Source organism: Geotrypetes seraphini, chromosome 7 (genome assembly GCF_902459505.1).
Source record: "Geotrypetes seraphini chromosome 7, aGeoSer1.1, whole genome shotgun sequence".
Classification (NCBI taxonomy): domain Eukaryota; kingdom Metazoa; phylum Chordata; class Amphibia; order Gymnophiona; family Dermophiidae; genus Geotrypetes; species Geotrypetes seraphini.
Window position 1 is genome coordinate 81,297,981 of NC_047090.1, and position 22,931 is coordinate 81,320,911.

At 41.6% G+C, this 22,931-nt stretch overlaps 1 protein-coding gene across 9 annotated transcripts in view; it reads right to left on the reverse strand.

Annotated features, from left to right (window-relative positions):
- Positions 1-22,931, reverse strand: part of PRKD1 (protein kinase D1) — a 289,583-nt gene that overhangs the window by 56,622 nt on the left and 210,030 nt on the right. For all 9 annotated transcript variants that reach the window (XM_033952189.1, XM_033952190.1, XM_033952192.1 and 6 more), the window contains 4 exons: positions 15,238-15,315; positions 11,779-11,983; positions 3,515-3,638; positions 2,412-2,489 (listed from right to left, as the gene is read on the reverse strand). In XM_033952189.1, the coding sequence (XP_033808080.1) occupies positions 2,412-2,489; positions 3,515-3,638; positions 11,779-11,983; positions 15,238-15,315 (485 nt within the window). The remainder of the gene's footprint in view (positions 1-2,411; positions 2,490-3,514; positions 3,639-11,778; positions 11,984-15,237; positions 15,316-22,931) is intronic.

The following is a 22,931-nucleotide window of genomic DNA, read 5'->3' on the forward strand; positions in this document are numbered from 1 at the left end:
GTGTAGAGGAGTTGGGCTAGGTCAGGTGTGGAGATGTAGGGTTTGATCCTTCTCAGTTGGCAGAGGTAGTAGAAGGAGGTACAGACTACTTGAGATATGTGGGTGGACAGGGACAGGTGGCCGTCTAATGTTACTCGTAGGCTGCATACTTGATCTGCTGCAGTTAGTAAGGTGGAGTCCCATGATAGTGTTGGGCGTGTGTATTTGGTACTTTTTTTCCTGATCCATAAAAGTTCGATCTTGGAGGTGTTCAGCTGTAGTTTGTTGTTTGTCATCTAGGCTTTCATGTCAGAGAGGCAGTGTTGGAGGTTGGTGATTTGGGATGATCGGTTTTCGCCTAGTGGGAGGAGCAGCTGGATGTCATTGGCGTAGGAGTGGATTTTAAAATTGTACTTCTGGGCTATATCAATGACAGGTCTAATGTAGAAGTTAAATAGGAGGGGGGATAGAAGGGCGCCTGGGGGAGCGCCATATTTGATAGGCTTGGGGTTAGATTTGTGCTTCCCTAGTAGGACTGTTTGGATTCTTTGGTGAAGGAAGGAGGTGAACCACTGGAGGGCAGAGTCCTTGATTCCAAGGTCATAGAGTCTGGATAAGCAGTATGTATATACCCTGACACTTTGACCTGCCTTACCCTCCTTTATTCCTCCATATCCACTAGGGACACAGAAAGCACCTGCACATACAGTAATAAGTACAGCACTGTATATGTCTAGGAGCATTATAGAAATGATTGCTAGTAGTAGTAGTTCTTACATGCTTAGACTATTGTAATATTGTCTACATCAGAATGTCCTCTTCTTTGATGAAGCATTTACAATCAGTTCAGAATACTGCTTTTCGCATTTCTTCGGCAAAAAAAATTTGACCATGTTACTCAGCTACTAATTCATCATTATTGGCTTCCAGTTAACTTTGGAGTCCAATTTAAGATCGTATATCTAAATTATAAGGTTCTCTTTTCTAACGCCCCTGCTTACCTCACTTCTTTCATTTGTCCATATACCCCCCCCCCCCCCCCATGTGCTCTACATTCCATTTATAAATTACAACTTACTATTCCCTTGGTACATTATAGGAACAAAATCCTTGCATTGAGCTTCTATGTAGACTGTTCTGCATTGATTTAACAGACTATACAGTCCATTCTCATTATTTGTAGTAGTATGGTTTGTGAAAATATCTGTGAACTGTGAAATTTCTAATAATGAAATATAGAAACATGATGGCAGACAAAGGCCAAATGGCCCATCCAGTCTGCCCATCTGCAGTAACCATTATCTCTTCCTCTCTAAGAGATCCCACGTGCCTATCCCATGCTTTCTTGAATTCAGACACAGTCTCTGTCTCCACCACCTCTTCCAGGAAACTGTTCCACACATCTACTACCCTTTCTGTAAAAAAATATTTCCTTAAGATTACTCCAGAGCCTATCACCTCTTAACTTTATCCTATGCCCTCTCATTCCAGAGCTTCCTTTCAAATGACAGACTTGACTCATGCGCATTTACATAACGTAGGTATTTAAATGTCTCTATCTTATCTTCCCTCTCCCGCATTTCCTCAAAAGTATACAGATTGAGATCTTTAAGTGTGTCCCCATACGCCTTATGACGAAGACCATGCACCATTTTAGTAGCCTTCCTCTGGACAGACTCAATCCTTTTTATATCTTTTTAAAGGTGTAGTCTCCAGAATGGTGCACAATACAGGGGCATCAATACTTCTTTTTTTCCTACTGACCATATCTCTTCCTATGCACCCTAGCATCCTTCTAGCTTTTGCCATCACCTTTTCAACCTGTTTGGCCACTTTAAGATCATAGCTATACAAAGTAGGGTAAATATAATCAATTACTGATATTCAATTCATTAAAATGCTATACCAAGAATACCAAAACATAAAATTAATTAAATGTTTAATTTATTAATTTCTTTAATTCAATTCATATCCTAAAAACTAACAAAATTTATTTTATCTACATTTAAAATCTACAATAACAAGTAATACAAAGTGCGGAGTGCTACTAATGGCAAAATCATAGTCTGGGAAAAGCTACAGGTACTATCTAAAGCTTTTAAATAGAGTCCATCAATCAATCTTCAAGGCTCTTAATGATGTTAAGTTTTGAAGCCATTCGGACCCAATAAAGCTCACTTAACTTGATGATAAATCAATTAAATAATACAGAAGTAAACAAATAAGCTACATTTGATAAAGGAGGCATTTATATGAGCTAAGCCGAACATCCACACTTGGTTTTTGTATTGATGTAAATGGCTTCGTGATCCCTTTGCCATCCTATATTTGATCCGGTTGAGTGAGGATTGCTGTACTGTGGTGGTTTCCATTTTAGCCTCACCTCTTCATCTTCTATACCTCATTAGGGAGAAGAAATAGGTCCCATTTACCTTGTAATACTTGTTTCCAGTGTCATTCTGAAAGAGTGTAATGCATTTACTGTCCAACCTCCAATAATGTCTTTTCCTCTATAATAAATGAATGCAAAATAATCAGACAGGCAACTGGTCACATTGCTTTTTTCATTAAATTTGAAAGTGCTTACACAGTTGTTGGCTTACATTAGGGTATCTCTAGATATTGCATTTACAGATGTTTCTTATTAAAATAGGGTCCCCTTTCCTCCTTTGTAAGAATGGAAAAGTGGCATCCAGGAAACAGGAACCCAAGATTCACCCAAGCTTAGAAAAGAAAAAAAAACAACAACCCATATCCTCTTCAGCTCACATATAAAACAGCTGATTGATTACTTGTAGTGCCTGGCTGTTTGGTAATGCTTATGGTATAGTGCAATCTGTTTAGTTCCTATAAACCTGGTGGCAACAAATGCACATGGGGGCCCTTATACTAAAGTGTGTTAAGTCCTAACATGTGCTTAGCAGGTGAAAAACAGGCTACCATAAAATGTGTTAAGTGTTTTGCTGTATTTTGCCTGTTAGCGTGCACTAATTTATGCATTAGTTAATTTTTAAAATATTTTTTGGGAGGGGTGTATCATAGATAGAGAATGGGCATGGAAATATTAACCAGCTAGGATATATGCATTTGTGATTGGTAACTGGCTAAGGCTGAGTAACTGCCCTGATTCTATAAATGACAACTAAAGATAGGTGCCTAAATCAGTGCACCTAGTCAATCCAGGCACCTAACTTACTGGGGGATGCACTAAAGTCAGCGATTGTCGTTAAACCTGTTATCATAGCTTTAGCGACAATTGCTGTTACTGACCCGATGCACAAAATGGCCCACCGCATGTTTTTCCCCCCTTGATCGCCCATTTTCCAATCCAGCCATGCAAATTAGCTAAAAACCCATGCAAAACAGCCAAGCGATTGATGCACTAACATTACTTGGCTATTTTGCGTTGGGTTTTAGCGATCGTAAAACCTGATTGCTCTAGACCTGTACAACTCAGTGGAAAGGCTTCCCTGTGCTTGGTGTTTCATTGTGTCCTCTGCGTAAGCGATACTCTCTACCAAAATGTTTCACTTACCAGTGTATCATTGTTTGTATAGTGAACCATCCAGCTCTCTTTGATCACATTACTGGCCTTCCTTTTTATATGTTTCATGGACTGCACAACCCTCATGAGGGGTATGTTGTTGCTTGCAGATGGACTGCAATTAAAAAAAAACAACAACCCCTGAATATGCAAATCAAACAAAGTTATTACACTTAAGACTTTAAAATTAGACTTATTACCTAAGACTATTAAGTTATTACCTAAGACTATTAAAATTAGACTTAGATGAGAATTAATTTAATTTTTCTGAGCCCAATTTCCCCATGTAATTTGCCTTTGTTTACTTTTCTATGATAATGTACTGTATTTTTCGCTCCATTAAGACACACATGACCATAAGATGCACCCTAGATATAGAGGAGGAAAACAAAAAATAAACTATTCTGGACCAAATTCTCCCTGCCAGGCTCTGCACTCTGTCCCCCCTCCTTGGCAGGCTCTGTACCCCTTCTAGTGGTCGGCAGGGACATGGCAGGCAGGCCTAGTGGCCTAGTGACAGGCAAGACCCCCCCCCCACCCCAAGGCACACAAGCAGACAGGCAGGGCCCCCCAAAGTGCATAATCTTTCTTCACTATCCATGTGCACCATTTCCTCCCATTCCATTAAGTATCACATCTCTGTATCTTTATTCCTCCCCATGCCAGCATTATTCCATGTCCCTGTCCCTATGCTCCCTCATTCTTCAGCATTTCTTTGCTCTGTCTCTTTCCCTCCCCATGTTAAGCTTCATTTCTTTCTTCCTGTACTTCTCATCCCCACCCTGAGGAAGGCAGGCAGGCAGGGCACCCCACCCCTTGAGGCAGGCAAGCAGGCAGCACCCCCCCCACCCCGTACTCCCTCCAACCTCTCCCCCGTAACTTATTTTAGTTCCTCCAGTGCAGCTTGATGGGCACGTCCCTCCATGTCCCGCTCAAAAGCGAAGGGAGTCAGAGGAGCGGCAGTGGAGGCAACCGAGGCCCGGATGTGCTGCCCAGCGCTGCCATGGGGGGAGGGAGGAGAGCAGGAGGCCGGAACCAGCCGCTGCTGTTGCCGTGGCCGCTCGCTCTCATCAGAGCCACGCTGCCATACCGGGACTCCAGCGGCTTCCGGTTCCAGGACTGCTGCTTGTGCCTGGCCCGCGGGGAAGCTGCTGCTTGAGTGGGAAGCAGGACTCACTGTCTCCAACTGCCTCTCCAGCAGTAGAGTGGCGCGCAAGACTGCCTGCCTGGTCGGATGATGCAGATGCCTCTTCTTCCCTTCTGTAGCGGCAGAGTGGTGCATGAGGCTGCCTGCCTGGTCCCGCGCCATTTCCTGCGAGAACGGAAGCGGTGCGGGACTAGGCAGGCAGCCTTGTGCACCGCTCTGCCGCTACAGAAGGAAGAGGAGGCAGCTGTGTCAGCCGGCCAGGCAGGCAGCCTTGTGCGCCGCTCTGCCACTAGAGAGGCAGCCGCGTCCAGCGAGGGAGGGCACCAAAATTAAAATAAGGTAACTGGGGAGTGAGGGTGGTTTGGGTATTCACTTCATAAGATGCACCGTTATTTCCACCAATTTTGGGGGGGGGGGAAAAGTGTGTCTTATGGAACGAAAAATATGGTAGATGCAGAACCAGTGGCATAGTAAAGGGGGGCGGGGGGTGAACCGCTCCGGGTGCCATCTTTGTGGGGGAGCCAGCACCTCTTCTCCCCCCCCCCCGCTCTTTCTTGCCCCTCCCCCCCATTGCGTGCATGCCTTTATTTTCCCCTGTACCTCTTAGAGCTCTTCGCCAATGTTGGCAGCAGCTCCAACCTGCTGCTCATGCCGGGTTCAGCTCTCCCTGTAACATCACTTCCCGGTTGTGGAACCAGGAATTGATGCCGGAGGGAGAGCCAAGGCCAGCGCGGGCAGCAAATTGGAGATGCTGCTTGTACCCAGGAAGTTAAAGAGGTAGGGGGGAAGGGAAGAGGTGTGTACACCTGCAGGGCAGGAAAGGAGAAGGGTGGCATGCCATTGCCCCGGGCGCCTCACACCCTCGCTACGCCATTACACAAAACAAATTAATCTGGCTGTTGAATTTTTAACCAGGTGAACCAGATTTCTGGTACTTGGTACAATAGTCCAACTGTGAAAGGACTGAAGATTACACAATAAGGCGCTGTGGCACTTTCACAAGCGGAAGACACAAAGCAGACCGGTTGTATCAGTAATACTGTGATTTATTATTCAAACAATACCCAATGTGGCCATGTTTTGCCCTCAGACTGCGTCAGTGGTAAATGCTAAAGTTCAATTAAAACAAATAATAAAGATATAGAAAATACACACATGTAATAAAATCCATCAAATGATATAGTATAACTTTTTAAAAAATAAATTAAATAATTAAAATTATATAAAATATGCAGAACCTTGCTGGCCCTCTAGCTCTGCCCACCCAGCACTACAACTGGGCTGCCAGTCTTTTAAAGGGCTGACAGCTGAAATTGCTGATCCTCTTCGAGTCTAGCAGGGTATGAAGGAAACATCATGCTGGTCCCTTCTTACCCAATCGGAAGCCCCGACCTCAACTGGACCACTAGCTTCACCCACCTGACATTACAACTGGGCTGCCAGAATCCTTTAAACGGCCGATCACTAGGTGGGCCTCTACCGCTGGCGGCCCATGATAAAGGGCCTTTTGTGTGGTCCTTCATGTAGACTGAGAAGAACGAAAAGACTAAAGACTGATTGAAGGACTATGAACTAGGATGCAAAACCTGCTCAAGGACCACCTTACACTCTTTGTAAAACTCCAACAGTTTTTGTGGTAGTTTTGCCTGGAAAGCAAGATGGCAGCAGCAAGGTATTATAGGAATCACAATCCTTCACTGTTTGCAGAATCTAGTTCTATGCAGATTACAAGAAGTTCAAAAATCTGTGTTAACAAAAACCTTCTAGTTGTTACAAAACAACAGCTAACACAGATCCTCCACCATTCAACAGCATTGGAGGAACGGAGCAAGTTGGGCAGGCTTGGGAGAGTCTTTCCACTCCACTCCACTCCCCCCCCCCCCACACACACACTTTCCACTCCCCCCCCCCCCCCCCGCCCAATGATCCAGCTGTGTGATGCTCAGCGCATCGCCATTGAGCACAAACCAAAGGAGCACTTCTTTGCACAGTTCTTTGTGCAGTTCACAAAAAACAATCAAAACCTTCTCCACAACTTATTGAACTAATCTCCAGATCTGCATAACCTGCTCATCCAAAATAAATCATACACCTTCTCCCCACTAGTAATCTACCAATCATCTCAAACCAGCGAGCTTCTAACAACCAGTGAACACCATCACATCACACCAAGGTAGCCTCTAGTCATTCAATCTAAACCCTCCCATTCCTCTTTATCCCTTTTATCCTAACCTGATATCACTGAGTAAACCCAACCATGAAGCGGCATCACAGATTATTCCTGATCTTCCTAGGCCTCTTAAGCCTATAAGAAGACCATCAAACAATAAATAAGCCCCTCCCAACATGGCACCCAATGTATCATAACCCTAAGCCATGCAGACTCACCCCACAAACAAGCATGTACTCTATGAACACTCATCCACACTTTGCAGTCAGATCCCTATAATCTCTGGCAACTGGCCCATAAACAAAAAGAAACCCAGAACTCCACCAACTAGAAATCACTCTAATCTATGCTATGTTCACAACACTTATTAACACATAAAAGAAAGAACAATTACCCCAGTGCTATGCATTTACATCAATACCAGATCTGTAGCCAATAAATTATTGTTTCTAAATAAACTGATATCTACAAATAACTTAGATCTTGTTTTCTTTTCAGAAACTTGGCTCAAAGACATAAACTGCCCAGAACTACATTGTTCTCCACACACCCAGACCAAACAAATGAGGAGGGGGCCTCACACTAGTCTACAAAAGCTTCTTCCAAATCACATTAATGAATTCTTCAGTCCTCCCTGAACTAGAATATACGATATGCAAATTAGAAGAGAAATCTTACATATACCCCAGTAATGTTGGAATCCTGCTGGTATATCACCCACCTGGACCACGGTCACAAACCACCGCAAAACTACAAGAAATTATCTCAAACTTCACCTGTCAATATGCAAGAGTAATCTTCGTAGGCGACATGCTAGCATCTCCAATTTCAAAAACTTCCTACTTGATAGTCAACTAGACCTAAAATCCTCAAGTCATACACATTGAAAAGGACACACTGTAGCTATTAAAGCATCTAACCCCCCCCCCCCCCCTGAAACAAACACACACACTCATCTTCTCACAGACAGACTGGGTCAGATCACTACCTACTGTCCTTCAACCTTACCCTATTAAAGGAAAGTGCATCCACCAAGGACAATAATAGAAAAAAACATCAACAAGAGGCAGGATAAACACTAACCAATTCTGGACTAAAGCATCCAAATTACTAGACACTTTTTCAAACAATCCAGTTACGATGCTTGCTAACTGGGACAATACAATTCAACAAACACTAAATGTAATAGCCCCACTACGTCTCCGTAACTCAAGAACTGCCAAGTCCTCACCCTGGCATACCAAAAACTTAAAGGCAGAGAAACAAACCTGTCGAAGACTTGAGAGGCAAGGGCAAAAAAGCAGCCTACCAGAGCACAAAACAGCCTGGATGGTTGCTATCAATAAATATACATTTAATATAACTGAAGCCAAAAAAACCAACTGCGCTCAAGAAATAGAAAACAAAAACTTTGATATCAAAAAACTATTTTGCCTAATGCACACCATGACTGTATCTTCAGAATTAGGCCTATTCAGCATTCATTCTCAACCAAATGCTCAACTACTAGCTGACTTCTTCTTAAACAAGATCAAGAATGTACAAATACAAGACAACCACCACTGTATACACCACATTTAATGACAACAGACCACTGTATAGCTGGCCAAATCTGGAACATCTTCAAGCCACTACCACCATCCGATACAGCACACAGCTAAAAAAGCTATCCACTCAAAGCAGCATCCTTGACAACTGTTCCACCCGACTATTTGGAAACGCTCCAAATCTCATCATAACCTGGTTGACTGAATTTCTGAATAACCTACTACAGCATGGCCAACTACCAACTCGAATAGGCTATATCATCCTCTCCCCTATTCCCAAGACCCAAAACAAAGATATCTCAAATCCACCAAATTACAGACCCATTGTGGGCATCCCTATACTAACCAAACTACTAGAAACAAATGTCTGCAAACAGCTCTAGGCTTATATTGAAAAATTATCCTGCCTCCATTCTTCATAGTTTGGTTTTCACTTACAATATAGCACAGAGGTTCTACTATTAACCTTAACCACAAAAATCAAGCAAACCTTAAGAATGGGACACTAGGAATTCCTACTTCAATTTAAAATATCAGCCACCTTCAACTCAGTCAACCACTACCTATTATTAACCAAACTAATTGAAATAGGCATTGAGGGCCCTGTACTAAGCTGGTTCAAAGACTTCCTACAAAACAGAAAATACCTCATCTGGAAAGATGGAACATTCTCCAGAGGTTGGCAAGCATTTTGGGGGGTTCTTCAAGGATCACTACTTTTCCCAGTACTAAACAAACTCTTCATGAGTTCCTTGTGTCAAATTAAATTCAACAACAATGATTGCATACTATCATAAGCAGATGACATCTTCTTACTCATCCAGATCAAAAACAACGCTAATGATGTCTCCCTAAAAGTATCCTATGGCACAGACATAATACATATCATAATACATACCTGGGCTACACTCAAAGTAAACACAACAAAAAACAAATTATCTGGTTTCATAAAGCCTCACAAACAGTCCCCCACATCTGTTATGCTACCCTCAGGAACCTCACTAAATATTGATAAAACCTCTAAGATCCTTGGGGGTTATACTCAACTCTATCACATGAACCCCAAATCTCTAACCTATGGAAGAAAACTTCTACAGCATGAGACAACTAAGACTAATCAGATCATTCTCTTATGATCGTCACTTTGTTATACTGACAAAGATGCTCTTCCTACCCCAAGTAGATTACTGTAACTTTCACTATGCTGGCATAAACTCTATCCTTCTGCACACACTCCAACTGATACAAAACACAGCAATAAGACTAATATTCAAACTGAAAAAAATATGATTCCATCTCTCCTTACTACTCCAAATTGCACTGGCCATTAATGCTCACATAATCTTCAAACTACCATGCATAATGTTCAACATATTACATGCAAACTGCAGAAACACTCATAAACCTTTTCACCAACTCCTGATCCACACCATCCAGAATACTTAAAACATTTTGACTGATCCTTCCCTCACCAAAATGTTTAAAACACAAGTGCATATTTAATTCACTTCTCACCTACCTCGGCACCAAAACTTGGAACAACCTTCCAACAATCATCAAAACTGAATCTCTCCCAGATTTTGAAAGAAACTGAAGACATTTCTTTTAGACAATATACAGTATACACCATAGATACTTCGCACTTCATGCCAATCCACAACAACCAGCATTATGCTTTATCACTCCAGATACCACAAGAACTACCTTACCAATACAAAAAAGCACAATTGCACCCATATCTACAAGAAACTCTGCTGTATTATACTTCTAATTAACCAAATTGTATTTCTAATGATAGTCCAATGTCTCTCTTCTGTTGAATGTATTACTGTACAACTTTGTGCCTCCTGTAACTACCTCACTATACCTCTTACTTGTAATTCTGAGATGTAATTCCTCAACATAATGTGAAGTTCTTAACTTGGAAATCGCTTTGAACCTTGTTAGGCACAAAGTGATCCAGAAATTGAAGTTTATATTAGATAAAAGTGTGTGTCGTATACATATACAAGAGTAGTCACAGTAACAAAAAAAAACAATCTATATGTTTCTAGATTACTCACACACGACTACAATCATATACCCAGGCATGAATAGAAAACTATATGAGGGGCTGCTGAAAAGTTCTCAGCCCAACCAAGAAGAGAATGATGTGGAGCCATGAAACTTACTAGTTATTCCATTTTTCTTGACACTTTTCATTTCATTTCATATCATTGAAACAAAAAGTGTCAAGAAATTGTAAGTTTCATGGCTCCACATCATTCTCTTCTTGGTTAGCCTGAGAACTTTTCAGCGGCCCCTCATAAGATGCACAAATCTTTAAGAGAGTAATTTTATAAACCCTGTGTAAACCTTGTTTTGGATATGTAAAAGGCCTTTTAAAATTAACCAATGGGTTAAGAATGGAAAACTATACACAGTGACAAGAGCAGCATGCTTTTATGAGACTTGCACGTAGGCAAGGGTGGAATGTTCATTTTCCACTGCTTATATTTACATGTGCTCCTCAGCAAGTGTAAATATATGTGGCTGCATTTTAGCTGTGACAATCTCACAAAAGCAGCATAGTCTTATCTTTATAGAACAGTATCAAAAGTGGTGTCTACTTGGACTCCCAACCTATTTGTTATACTAGGTGCTTTTTGCTTTCTTTGCGACCCCTCTATAATATATCCTGAAATCATGAAAGCTGAATTCTGTGCTAATTCTCATTTATAATAGGCAGCATACACCGTTTTTGTAAGATACTGGGCTTAATTTATGGAGAAACTGCCTGGAACATAGTTTCACCACTTCTTTTCAGACTTCAGAACCAGAGGAACATTGCTCTGTGCAGCTTACAGGGAAGAAGAAGGAAAAAGCTGTGCCTGGAATGGAGCAGAGAACAGCCACCCTTCTCCATTATCCAATCTCTTTTTTCCTCTTGCTTCTGGCCCTGATTTAACCCCTCCCCTGTCTTCACAATTCCTTTTTGTCTGCAAATTAAATCCTGGTTATATGTGAGCTTGTAATACCACTTAGGTCTACTTTCTGATACCAAAATAAGAAGGAAAGGACTACTGCTTTTTTCACAACCATGGTTATCAGGAAAATAAAAAGACCCTTTACATGCATTAAAAATATCTCCTCTTGCAGCTGCCTGATTTCTAGTGTCAGAATAATGCAACTCCTAAATTTTTAGAAACATATCAGCAAGACATTTTGCATACCAGAAGCTTTTGTCATAGAAAGGAAAACAAAGGTTTGAAAATACAGAATAAGAAACAATTAGAAAATATTACAGCACTTTTTATAAGGTTTGGTTAAATGCTGAATTCTCTGCCTAGATGGCCCAAGATGAGTGCCACTATTGTTGAATGATGGACATCACACTTTACACTCTGCTAACCTGATCATTCTGTTTGTGTCATCATGGTCTGCATCTTGGTCCTGCATGTACCCATTGTCATTTTGACACTCTGTCACTGAAGCATTTGAGTCATGGGTTAGAGGCTCATCTATGTCATCTATCATCCCACTGTTCCTCTCACTGTCATTGTCATCGCTTTCTTCCTCCATGACAACATCGGACTCAGCACCAAGGCTCAGTACATCTGCAGTACGAATTGTCCGCATCATTAATCAACATTAAAATATGTAAAAATATGACATTAACCAAATGCAGCCATCTGGTTTTTAGTGACTGTGAAACGACTCTTAAAACTTGAGAACTGTCACCATGAAGCATTTTTTGTTAAAATGCATGGAATTATAAGCAGTAAAGGACCAACCAAACCACAAACTGAAGATTCTCCTGCAATGACAGCTTTGAATGTGATCTTCAGTTTCCTCAACATGTTTCCATCTACTTGATGGAATGAACTGAGATGGGCATTCACAGCTATCTTTTAAGGAGAGTCCATAGCAATACACAAGTAATTTTCATTTAGTTATATGCATGTACTTAACCTGCGATATGAGAGAAAGGGGAGTCCCTCAGGGTTCGGTGCTGGGGCCAATCCTGTTCAATATGTATGTAAGTGACATTGCTGAAGGGTTAGAAGGAAGTGTGCCTTTTTGCAGATGATATCAAGATTTGTAACGGAGTAGACACCGAAGAGGGAGTGGAAAATATGAAAAAGGATCTGCAAAAGTTAGAGGAATGGTCTAATGCCTGGCAACTAAAATTCAATGCAAAGAAATGCAGAGTAATGCATTTGGGGATTAATAATAGGAAGGAACCGTATATGCTGGGAGGAGAGAAGCTGATATGCACGGACGGGGAGAGGGACCTTGGGGTGATAGTGTCCGAAGATCTAAAGGCGAAAAAACAGTGTGACAAGGCAGTGGCTGCTGCCAGAAGGATTCTGGGCTGTATAAAGAGAGGCGTAGTCAGTAGAAGGAAGAAGGTGTTGATGCCCCTGTACAGGTCATTGGTGAGGCCCCACTTGGAGTATTGTGTTCAGTTTTGGAGACCGTATCTGGCGAAAGACGTAAGAAGACTTGAGGCGGTCCAGAGGAGGGCGATGAAAATGATAGGAGGCTTGCGCCAGAAGACGTATGAGGAGAGACTGGAAGCCCTGAATATGTATACCCTAGAGGAAAGGAGAGACAGGGGAGATATGATTCAGACGTTCAAATATGATTCAGACGTTCAAATACTTAAAGGGTATTAACGTAGAACAAAATCTTTTCCAGAGAAAGGAAAATGGTAAAACCAGAGGACATAATTTGAGGTTGAGGGGTGGTAGATTCAGGGGCAATGTTAGGAAATTCTACTTTACGGAGAGGGTGGTGGATGCCTGGAATGCGCTCCCGAGAGAGGTGGTGGAGAGTAAAACTGTGACTGAGTTCAAAGAAGCGTGGGATGAACACAGAAGATTTAGAATCAGAAAATAATATTAAAGATTGAACTAGGCCAGTTACTGGGCAGACTTGTACGGTCTGTGTCTGTGCATGGCCGTTTGGAGGATGATGGGCAGGGGAGGGCTTCAATGGCTGGGAGGGTGTAGATGGGCTGGAGTAAGTCTTAACAGAGATTTCGGCAGTTGGAACCCAAGCACAGTACCGGGTAAAGCTTTGGATTCTCGCCCAGAAATAGCTAAGAAGAAAAAAAAAAAAAAATTATTTAAATTGAATCAGATTGGGCAGACTGGATGGACCATTCGGGTCTTTATCTGCCGTCATCTACTATGTTACTATGTTACATTAGTCAAAACTGATATGCAGCTTGTTTTCATGGAAAACAAATAGAAAATGGCTTTGTATGCATCTACAATCATGAATCAAGGGATTTTAATAATAGCTATCAGCCTTATATCAGAAGCAGAATAGTAAAACATGCACTCGTAAGTTTGGCAAAATGTTGGCATTTTATTAATTTATTCTTAAACAAATTTGGCATACCAGCTCTTCAGTGCACAGAATGAAGGGATATGCGTAGTCACTCAACTGATACATCTCTAGAAACTAGCAGGTTATCTTTGCTTACCATGTCCTGCAGCATTAAGTTCAATATTCCCATACTGCAGCTCAGTCCCTATCTCATGTGGTTTGCCACTGTTGGCAGGTAACTCTCTCTGGGGCCAATATTGAGACCATGAAAGGGAGACCAGTTAACTCCCGTGGTCGGTGCTAACTACTGATATTCAATGTTGGGCCGTTTCTGGTAACTGGCATCGATTATCCATCTGTCCTTGGCCACTTCAAACTTAGCTGACTATATCAATTTTAAGCTCTGGCCGACTAAGTTATAGTGGCCAAAGACAGACCTGCTTTTTGCACGGCCTGATTTGGCTGCTAAACTTGGCCTGTCAGTGCTTAAAATTGGCAGCTATCAACCAAGTTTAAGCCATTAATCAGTAATAATCAGTGGGAGATAGCAGGCTATCTCCCGCTGAATATTATCAGTTATCTGATCAATCGCTATTTAACAGGCCAAGAGCTGTTCCTGGCCAGTGCTGAATATTGGACAATCTGTCTGAATTTTGCACTCAAAGGCCATAAGGGGCTAGAGCAGAGGAAGACCACTCCTGCCTCCTACCACTATACAACCAGGGATGGCCCCTGGGTACATTTTGGGGGTTCTCAGAGGTTCAGTAAAGGTGGAGGTGGCACTAGAAGAATACCTTGTTGGGAAAGGGATGTATTTGGAGGTATCAGAGAAGTACCTTGTTTGAGGAAGCATCTTGTTGGGGGTGGGGGAAATCAGTGGAGTGCCTCATTGGAGGGGAAGGCATTGGGAAAGCATCTCCCGCTGGCTATTTCCCGCTGAGTATTAATAATTAGTGGCTTAAACATGGCTGGTTATATCATGTGATAGCTGGATAGGCCATATGGACAGCTTAAGGCAGCTCAATTTCAGATCTCCTTATCCAGGTCCTGGTCAATATTCAGCTGGGAACCATATACATTTTATCTAGGTGTCAGATAAATGACAGTATATATGCATGCCTGCGAACATGGCCCAGGATTGAACAGCTGGGTTTAACTCAGCATTAAAAAAAACAAATATCAAACTGGTTTGGATCAATGTCAACACTTTGCATGTTTCGCTCTATAAGAGGGGCCGCTGAAAAGTTCTTAGCCCAACTAAAAAGGGAATAATGTGGAGCCATGAAACTTACAAGCTATTCCATACTTTTCTTGACATTTTTCATATGAAAAGTGTCAAGAGAAGTGTGGAATAACTTGTAAGTTTCATGGCTCCACATTATTCTCTTTTTGGTTGGGCTAAGAACTTTTCAGCAGCCCCTCGTAGCAATACAATATTATTGTTTTACCCTTTCTTTAAAAATGTATTTTTTTGCCTTTGACCTTCTTCAAAAGCAACCGAAATTCTTTTCGACATAGTTCAGTTTGCCTTTACCTCCATTAATGTCAACTTCACCAAGGCAATTATTTGGCACTTTAGGTGCACAGCGTTTGTGACAGTTGAACTTGCAATCTAAACAAAAGCAAGAAGGAGAGCACAAAATTCAGTTCAGCCCAGCACCAAAGGACCATATTAGGTAAACTCACAGCCAACTAAATCCATTCTGTCACATTTATAGAATAAAACAGAGTATAATACAGAAGTCTCTCTGTATAATAAATCTGAAAGAAACACGACTGTTTGTTGTATAAGTAAAGCAATTTTATAAGGTCACACATATCTGAGCAGTTTTTTTTAAATGTATAAATATTCTATTCTATTCTTATTTATATTCTGCACTATTCTCATAATAGATTCTAGGTGGATAACAACAATTAAAATAACAGTGTCCAAACAAAATTATTCATTTAGCAATCATTAAAAATAAAAAGTTTAGCTATGGACCTTCACCTTCTCTGGTGTGCAGACTAAGGCCCTTTTTATCAAGCCGCATTATGGGGTTTTTTATCGCCAGCTACGTAGCTTTTATTTCAGCAGTCGGCGATAAAAAAAACCCTAACGCAGCTTGATAAAAGGGGGCCTAAGTTTGTAATAAATACTGACATGATTCAAAAGCGTAAATTCTTTCCTGCAGAGTGAATAATGATTTTGAGTCATAGGTTTTAGTTTTATGCTTCAGCTGCTATCATCAGGCCCATTCATTTTACAACTCTATAGATTAGACAACCAACTGCATTGATGTTGGAATGGAGGTGGGGGGAGGGGAGCCACAAGTGCAATGGCATACCCAAAGTTTTCCTTCCATTCCCCAGCAAAGTGTTTACCTCACTTCCCCCAGTTCGGTGACACCCAGACCCCTCCCCCCAGCATCTTTCCCCATCTCTACCCCGTTCTATCCCTCATTCCCTCCTTGATGTGCCTTTAAAATTTTTCTCTACCCCTGGAAGTTAACAGCAGTGAGCAGTGATTCAGACTTAAGTATTGGCCTCAATGTCTTCCCTATAACACAATTACCTGTTTCTGCATAGGCAGAACCAGAACAGAGGGAATGTGAATACTGGCGCAAGCATCCTGGATTGCTGGAACAAATGTTATTCTACTGCACTCATATTCAAAGTTATTGGGAACGTATTTGTAACTCTATAATTGAAATGCTTTCCCTTTCATCAGACATCATTTTCTTTTAAATCATTTTTGGATGTCTAGATGGAAAATTACCTATGTCTTATTTTGGAGCTAAGGGCTCCTCTTACAAAGGTGCGTTAGGGCCTTAACGTGCGGAATAGCGCGTGCTAAATTGCCGTGCACGCTAGACCTTAACGCCAGCATTGATCTGGCGTTAGTTCTAGAAGCATAGTGTGGGTTTAGCGCATGCTAAAATCCCGTGTGCGCTAAAAACTCTAGCGCACCTTAGCGCACCTAAGTTATTCCGCATTATGATTGCTCTTGCAATACAAAATGTTTTACATAATTGGAAAAATTTAGCTAACACTGAATACAATGTATGGTGGAATAATTTGTGTCTAACCGCAAAATATGAAAAGGCTAACACAGAGAAGTCCAACACTCTCAGTTCTTATAAAAATATATGATCTCCTCTACTTTCACACTGTAAGACATCACACTGCAACTGACCTTTGGTAATATTAGTATTTTCTGCTTTGTTTCAGTATGTACTATTTTTGGGTACGCTCTTTTTCTTCATTTCACATACTCTATATATTAGCTGTACTTACCCTTGTAATGTATATATCATGCAACATTTATGGAGGTGTTTCCTAATGGGCCTTCTGTAGTGCATTTGTTTTCTCATAGTTGTATAATGTTTTTATTATATTCACTAATAAAACTTTTTGAACTGAAAAGAAAAAGACTTTTGTTTTGGTATTATTCCTGACGGTAACGATGGATGGGGGAGGGAATTTTTATCTTTTGTGTAGATACTGATTGATAAGTGTTTGGTTGATTATCATTATTTGTATATAAATTATATTGCAGTTTTTGTTGGCATTAAAAACTAAATAAAGTTAAAAAAAAAAAAAGACTGGCACACGCAATGTGTTTGAATACAGAAAGTAGAAATGTAAAGGGATGCAGAGAGAAATATGAGATGCGCAATGAGAGAGCTTGGCACTACGAGAAGGAACTGGAAAAATAGGTAAGTTAAAAGGAGGTGGAAAACTGGAGGTTAAGAGGATGAAATTTCAGAGGACAGAGAAACAGAAAACAAAGAGAGAGAGGAAACAGCTAAAAGGAAAAAAAATCAATATTTAGTACTTATGTTTTGCTGAATCCCTTGTCAGTTCAAAGCAGATTTAAAAACAGCAGATGTAAGGGAAAGGAAGAAGGCAGGAAGAAAGAGAAGAATGAACAAATGGACAACAGCCACCTGAAAGAGCAGAGAGACAGTAAAGCAGAGGAGAGAAACTAGGACCAAAATGATTTGAAAAATAAAATGCCCAGACAACAAAGGTAGGAAAAAAAAAATGTTTTTATGTTGAATTTAGCTTTGGGAAATATGCATCCTAGATTTCTTTGAATTTCGTTCAGTAGAAAAGGAAATGCATTTCTGTTTTTATTTCTTCAGCATTGTGGTACATGCCAAGTTTGACTATGGATTCCCAGTTCAATTTTTGTTTTCATATTTCTAGTTCTAATTCATGATCTGTATTTGGCAACGGATTTAATCCAGCTACCTCTCCTCCCTTGTAACCAAAAAAACCCAAAACTGTTGTAACTTCACTGGAAATGTCCAGTTAGCTCTTTTGTAATCCGCCTTGAACTGCAAGGTATAGGCGGAATAGAAGTCCCTAATGTAATGTAATGTAAAGTAATTCTGTAACTGGTGCTGTTGTCAGTGGCTGCCTTAAAAGCGGATGCTGATTGTGCATCAATCACATGATGGCACCGGGTACAGAATCATGTCTCCGGCAAAGGTAGGTGCCGTAAATGTGGGCCAGGTTTTCCGGCATCTAAGATGTGAATTGTGCCTCCATAGGCGCTTTAGGCCGCCTAAAACCACTTCTGGCATTAGCCATGCCCACACTGGCGTTAGGTGGCCTAAAATGCCTATGAAGGCGCGATTCCGGTACTGACTTTTTAGGCACCAGTAAGCACCTTGAAATTCAGTTAAAAATATCATTTCAACAATGTTTCTTACTGAGTTTGGGCGCCTACCGGCACCTAAAATACTGATGCCGTTTAGAGAATTTGTGCCTTGGTGTCTATCTGTGCAAAAGCACCCCCATTTTATAGGTGGGTTATGCTGGATCATGGAATGATAGAAGGAGAAATGCTGGGATTGGGGGCAAGGCTAGGGGTAGAGCTGAGGTTAGAGGTGAAGCTTGGCCCCCTTAAAAAGCTTGGCCCCCTAACCAATTGTAAAAAGGTAATGATGATTTTAATAATGTGAATACTTTCAGCAGGAATTTCTCTAAACAGCTAATCACTTTCAGTCATCACTGACTTGAGATTGATTTAAATTTATACTAGCTAATTGTGAAAAAAAATACCAATTAGCATGCCTTGAATGCAAAGAAGACCACGGGAATGGGCTTCTTCGCATTCAGAATGCCATTAATCAGTAGTGCTGCTTTGTAAAAAGGATTTGGCCTTCTTGAACATTTACTAGTGCCGGGTACCTAAATTTATGATAAAAATTTCACTAAACTCTCAAATTTGGAAGCATGGAAAGTGGTTGCAACAGGAGTGGATTTAGGGTGGAGAAGAGACATTAGCTGATTTTCAGCTAGGCTCATAAATCTAGTTAATTAAAAAACAAAAAAAAAGTCTCCTTCCCACTTAAACCTCAATCAGCAAGCCAAGAAGAGATTTTCAGTGGCACTTTACCATCAGTGCTGCTAAAAGTCCCCCTCGGATCACTGTGGCACTATCCAATTATTGCCAGAAAAGTCAATGGGCAGAGATACCCAGAATATACTGGGGCTCCAGTAATATTCAGTACCGGTATCCACATAACTAACCAGGTAAACCGGACCACACAAAAACAGTCCTATCTTTGCCTGGTTAGTTATATAGATATTGTTACTGAATATCAGCCAATACCCACATTAACTTCTTGGTCTGCCAAGAACTAGCAGTAGAACTTCAACACAGCCCAGCACTGGGGGCTCCTTTTACTAAGCTGTGCTAGCGGTTTTAGCGCGCGCTAGACGCTAACGCCTCCATTGAGCTGACGTTAGTTTTTCTGTATAGTGCGGGGGTTAGCGCACACTATAAACGATACCGCAACTTAATAAAAGGAGCCCTGAATATCTGGTTCCAATTCAGCTTACAGTTGTCGGCATCATTAAAACTATCTGAATACCACCAGATAACAAGCTTCTAAATTAAGATGAATATTCAGCTGAAAATTTAGGCTCCTAAATTTGCCTGAAAATAGGGCTAAAATGTAGGATTTCAGTATTTTCTTTTGAATATTGGGTCATTTATCTTTGTCAGTCTCCTGAATTATAAGATCCAGTAATATTTTACGTTACTTAAAGCAACCAAACTACATTCCGTGTTATTGCCAAAGTAATACATTTATCCTAGGAATTCATAGTCAATTTCATGGATGAATTTCAATTAAGAGTCTAAGACAAGATCATAGCTTTAACCTTCATTTACAATCAAGATGAGCCTGATTTTATATATCAAGTGATGCGTAGGTCATACCGCGTTAGAAGCTGCGTCTCAGTGAACAGAGAGCATGGCAACAATGTGAGAAGGCCCCTTTGAAGAAGGTCGTTCAGATTGAAACGCTAGGATTACAGTGAATGTCAGTGAGCGTTGGGTGTTTGAAACCCTGCCAGCGCTGGATTTGGTTTGATCCACTTAAGATAAGTGCTGCCACTTGAGAATACTATGAGTTGTTAACTGAAAAAAACTATTAGTGACTGCTTTGTTGCATTTATCACCATTAAGAGTGAGAAAAGATATAAATATTTGTATGTGTGGGATAGGTGCAAACTTACTTCTGTACTTAGAAATAGCAGCAGGCATACATGATTAGAGCCATGATCCCAGGATGGGGATCTAAAATAAATGCACTATGATATGCCGTCATGTTTTGATTAATGAATATGATACGTGAGCTAAAAAAGTTTTTTGAAACGAGAGATTTGAGTTGAGTCTCAATTTAGTTGATAGAAAATTACAGTGTAGCCGTTGATGTACTTGATAATTCTTTGCTCTTGGAGACTGTTGGATTTGATCAGGGGTCCCCAAAGTCCCTCCTTGAGGGCCAAATCCAGTCGGGTTTTCAGGATTTCCCCAATGAATATGCATTGAAAACAGTGCATTCACATAGATCTCATGCAAGATTCCAGAAGAAGCTTTTCCTCTAATTGTTAGAGCTCAATATCTTGATAGGAGGAATACTGGGGAGACTGAGAACTCTAGAAGAAATGACCCAGTAGTAGACTTAACTGGTTTCCTTCAATGTTCTTTGGAGTTAATAACTCAGAGTCTGACTCTAATTGTCTGACTCTAAGAGTCTGACTGATGCTGCTGGCAGTCCAAAGATTGTAAGTGAAAGGTACCCATCCCACAGGGAGAGAAGAGGAAGGGGGAGAGAAATGTCACACCCGATTGGAGGGGACGAAGGAGGGATAAAGGATAAGTGATGAAAAGGAACGGGGGAAATAAAGAAAAGGAACAGTGATGAGCTAAAGGGAATGCTAAAGGAGGACAAAGCCATCGTCGACAAACTGAACACATTTTTTGCATCTGTATTTACCGAAGAGGATATACACAACATACCGGAAGGTGACAGGCTATACACAGGAAACAAATACGGGAAACTGACAGGGTTGGCGGTCAGTCTAGAAGAGGTATGCAGGCAGATTGATAGGCTTAAAATGATAAATCCCCGGGACCGGATGGCATCCATCTGAGGGTAATCAAAGAACTGAAAGGGGCTATAGCTGAACTGCTTCATCTACAGGCCAGTGAGTCGGTACCGGGAAAGATGGTAGAGGCGCTGATAAAGGACCGCATCGTTGACCATCTTGACGGACACAATCTGATGGGTGTCAGGTCAAAAGCGCGCTGGGACAAAGGCGCGAGCAGACAACTGAGTGCAGCGCGGAGGCGTGCGCCGAAGAAAAAGACTGTGTTTAGGGGCTACGACAGGGGGGTGTGAGGGGGGGAACCCCCCCACTTTACTTTATTCAGATCACGCCGCGTTGTGGGGGCGTTGTGGGGGGCTTAGGGGGTTGTAACCCCCCACATTTTACTGAAAACTTAACTTTTTCCCTGTTTTAGGGAAAAAGTTATGTTTTCACTAAAATGTGGGGGGTTACAACCCCCCAAGCCCCCCACAACGCCGCCGCGATCTGTATTAAGTAAAGTGGGGGGCTTCCCAACAAAAACCCCCGTCGCAGCCCCTAAAAACAGTCTTTTTCTTCGGCGCGCGCCTCCGTCTTGCACTCAGTTGTCGGCGCGCGCCTTTGTCTTCCGCGTTACTGTCTATGAACCAATCTGATGAGAACCAGCCAGCATGGCTTCAGCAAAGGAAGATTTTGCTTGACAAACTTGCTGCACTTTTTTGAGGGAGTTAACAGGCAGATAGACAAAGGTGACCCGGTCGACATTGTATATTTGGATTTTCAGAAGGCGTTTGACAAGATCTTGCATGAACGACTACTTTGAAAAATTGCGAGCCATGGGATTGAGGGTGAAATACACACGTGGATCAAAAACTGGTTGGCGGATAGAAAACAGAGAGTGGGGGGTAAATGGACAATACTCAGACTGGAAAAACGTCACCAGTGGAGAGCCTCAGGGTTCGGTGCTTGGGCCTGTGCTCTTCAACATATTTATGAACGACCTGGAAATTGGAACGACGAGCGAGGTGATTAAATTTGCAGATGATACGAAGTTATGCAGAGTAGTGAGGACGCAGGAGGATTGCGAAGCCCTGCAACAGGATATCAACACGCTCGAGAAATGGGCTGCAACATGGCAAATGAAGTTTAACGTGGATAAGTGTAAGGTGATGCATATCAGTAATAAAAATCTTATACACGACTACAGGATGTCTGGTGCCGTACTTGGAGAGACCCCCCAGGAAGGAGACTTGGAAGTACTGGTTGACAAGTCGATGAAGCCATCTGTGCAATGTGCAGTGGCGGAGAAAAGGGCAAATAGAATGCTAGGAATGATTAAGAAGGTGATCACGAACAAATTGGAGAAGGTTATCATGCTGCTGTACCAGGCCATGGTACGCCCTCACCTGGAATACTGCATCCAGCACTGGCTGCCGTACATGAAGAAGGAAACGGTACTACTCGAAAGGGTCCAGAGAAGAGCGACTAAAATGGTTAAGGGGCTGGAGGAGTTGCCATACAGTGAAAGATTAGAGAAATGGGCGTCTTCTCCCTTGAAAAGAGGAAATTGAGAGGGGACATAATCAAAACATTCAAGATAATGAAGGGAATAGACTTAGTAGATAAGACAGGTTGTTCACCCTCTCCAAGATAGAGAGAACGAAAGGGCACTCTCTAAAATTAAAAGGGGATAGATTCCGTACAAATGTAAGGAAGTTCTTCTTCACCCAGAAAGTGGTAGAAATCTGGAACACTCTTCAGGAGGCTGTTATAGGTGAAAACACCCTCTGGGGATTCAAGACAAAGTTAGACAAGTTCCTGCTAGAGAATGACACGGTGGCGGTTTACCCGCGGCCA